The sequence below is a fragment of the Galeopterus variegatus genome, unplaced genomic scaffold, assembly GCF_000696425.1.
Source record: "Galeopterus variegatus unplaced genomic scaffold, G_variegatus-3.0.2 Scaffold1914, whole genome shotgun sequence".
Taxonomy (NCBI): domain Eukaryota; kingdom Metazoa; phylum Chordata; class Mammalia; order Dermoptera; family Cynocephalidae; genus Galeopterus; species Galeopterus variegatus.
The window spans coordinates 10,844-13,616 of NW_007728025.1; the positions used below are offsets into that span (position 1 = coordinate 10,844).

At 32.0% G+C, this 2,773-nt stretch overlaps 1 protein-coding gene across 1 annotated transcript in view; it reads right to left on the reverse strand.

The window, feature by feature from the left end:
• The window catches only part of LOC103596021 (dihydropyrimidine dehydrogenase [NADP(+)]-like), a gene marked incomplete at its 3' end in the record, with an annotated part of 153,057 nt that overhangs the window by 10,828 nt on the left and 139,456 nt on the right, over nucleotides 1–2,773 (reverse strand). Inside the window, exon 7 of the mRNA XM_008579576.1 lies at nucleotides 2,420–2,584. Within this exon, the coding sequence (XP_008577798.1) occupies nucleotides 2,420–2,584 (165 nt within the window). The remainder of the gene's footprint in view (nucleotides 1–2,419; nucleotides 2,585–2,773) is intronic.

Below are 2,773 nucleotides of genomic sequence, written 5' to 3' on the forward strand. Positions count from 1 at the left end.
GAAAAAAAAAAAAAAAAAAAAAAAAAAAGTAATACTGAATATTAGGGGTAACACAGGTGCACTAGAGAAAAGTATTACTAGACAGGAGCACTGAAGCTGAAACCAAATTCCAAATTCAAATTCTAGTTTCAAAATATATTAGGTGTGTAACCTTGTGTGTGTTACTTAACCTCTGTGTGTCTCAGTTTTCTCATCTATGAAATGGACAAAATAATAGTACCTATCTTATAGGGTTGTGAAAGACCAAATGAGTTAAAAACACATAAAGCATTTATAACAGTGCCTCACACACAGTAAGTGCTATACAAGTGCTCACATATTATTATTATAATTATTATATTGCATATTCAGTACCTAGCATAGTACTTAATATTGTAGACTAAGTTGAAAATATATTAATATTTCCTTTTATATTTGAGCATTTTTTTGTCTTTGTCATTCACAGAAAAGCTTTCCAAAAGATGTGAGTCCTTTAAAAAACAAACAGCTAGGCATAATTGTTATGTAGAGTTAACTGTACAATGTGAAAATGGAGATAATTACAACATCAAGCTCAGAATGTGCAAAATTCCTAATAAGCAGAAGCTATAGTTTTCATACGGGTGTTGATAATTCCCTTCACATCTGAAGGATTGTCTTGAGGAAGGCAAATTATATTTTCTGTGGGTGATTATATTTTGTTTTAAGAGAAGAGAGAATTTCGAAACAAAATTTTTTGAAACAAACAATTCTGAAAACAAAACAAAACAAGAAAACTAGATGGGCTAGGCAATAGTATGGCATCTACATTCCTTTGCAGAATTTTGCCATTTATCATTTTGCAGGTGAACATCCACAAATTTTATCATACGTAAAATTATTATTAGAATACTTAAGGTGTTCTCTTTTGTGTTTGAAGGACATATATAGAAAAATCTTTTTCACCTCATAAACACACACATCGCCCCAAACCTCAACCTCTGTTCACTACCAGCTCATTGAAAGAAAGAATGAGAGCAAAATAAGTGTGCATATGTATGTGTGTTAGAGAGAGAGAGAGAGAGAGAGAGAGAGAGAGAGAGAGAGAGAGAGGGGAGAGGGGAGAGGGAAAATAAATGAATGAAATAAAGGATAACTCTAACAGACTATTGAAAATACTTTCTGTTATATTTAAGGTGGATTTTACTGCAGTATTTGTGCACTGTTCTTTAAAAGAAAAAAAAAAGGTTTTATAAAAGTTGACTCATTTAGTATAAGGCTGTTAAAATCATTTGGTAAATTATTTCCCATTGAGAAAATATAAATAAAGTATATAAGAAGATACTCTGCTTCTGCCGCAGGTTTCTATTTAAAATGATTTATAGTCTGCNGGTGTTGATAATTCCCTTCACATCTGAAGGATTGTCTTGAGGAAGGCAAATTATATTTTCTCTGGGTGATTATATTTTGTTTTAAGAGAAGAGAGAATTTTGAAACAAAATTTTTTGAAACAAACAATTCTGAAAACAAAACAAAACAAGAAAACTAGATAGGCTAGGCAATAGTATGGCATCTACATTCCTTTGCAGAATTTTGCCATTTATCATTTTGCAGGTGAACATCCACAAATTTTATCATACGTAAAATTATTATTAGAATACTTAAGGTGTTCTCTTTTGTGTTTGAAGGACATATATAGAAAAATATTTTCCACCCCATAAACACACACATCGCCCCAAACCTCAACCTCTGTTCACTACCAGCTCATTGAAAGAAAGAATGAGAGCAAAATAAGTGTGCATAAGTATGTGTGTTGAGAGAGAGAGAGAGAGAGAGAGAGAGAGGGGAGAGGGGAGAGGGAAAATAAATGAATGAAATAAAGGATAACTCTAACAGACTATTGAAAATACTTTCTGTTATATTTAAGGTGGATTTTACTGCAGTATTTGTGCACTGTTCTTTAAAAGAAAAAAAAAGGTTTTATAAAAGTTGACTCATTTAGTATAAGGCTGTTAAAATCATTTGGTAAATTATTTCCCATTGAGAAAATATAAATAAGGTATATAAGAAGATACTCTGCTTCTGCCGCAGGTTTCTATTTAAAATGATTTATAGTCTGCAATTTCTTCCTAAGGTCATCACCTTCATAAATACTAGCCACATGCAGTGAAAACCAACTCAATAAAATGCGTATTTCATTTGTCTTCCTTCTGCTTATGTAGATACTTCTTTCTTCTACATGGCACCCATTTATAACAAAGCCTCACATTGTACGGATTTTTATGAGTTCTTGAGCTTTTCGTTCTTTTTTATCTTTCTATGCATCAACAAAGCAACTGGCAGATTTTTTAATAAAATATGTTATACACATTAATATTTATAAGCCTATGAATTGGATGTTTAAATAAACATTCACCAACTTATGCCGATTCTCTTGTTTTAGATGTTAAATCACACTTACATTGTCTGGAAAGTCAGCCTTTAGTTCAGTGACACTTTGACACCAATATGCAGCCGTTTTCTCACTGATGAGTTCAATATTCAGGAAGGAGCTTTGTCCAGGGCCATACATGGGGCCAGAGGTGGTCCCCCGGATGATTCTGGGTGAAACATTAGTCACAATGTCCTGATGAAAAAGAATAAAGATATTGAATCTCCTTTTGACAAAAAAAACCTGTGATCTTTATTATATGCTCATTTCCATATGAAAATATTTTACCAAGTTCCTTCTCACATTTTTACAGAATAACTTTAAATATACTTTAAATTACAGTTGAACATAAGCTACTTCCAAATGAAAGGGTAAAATGAAATA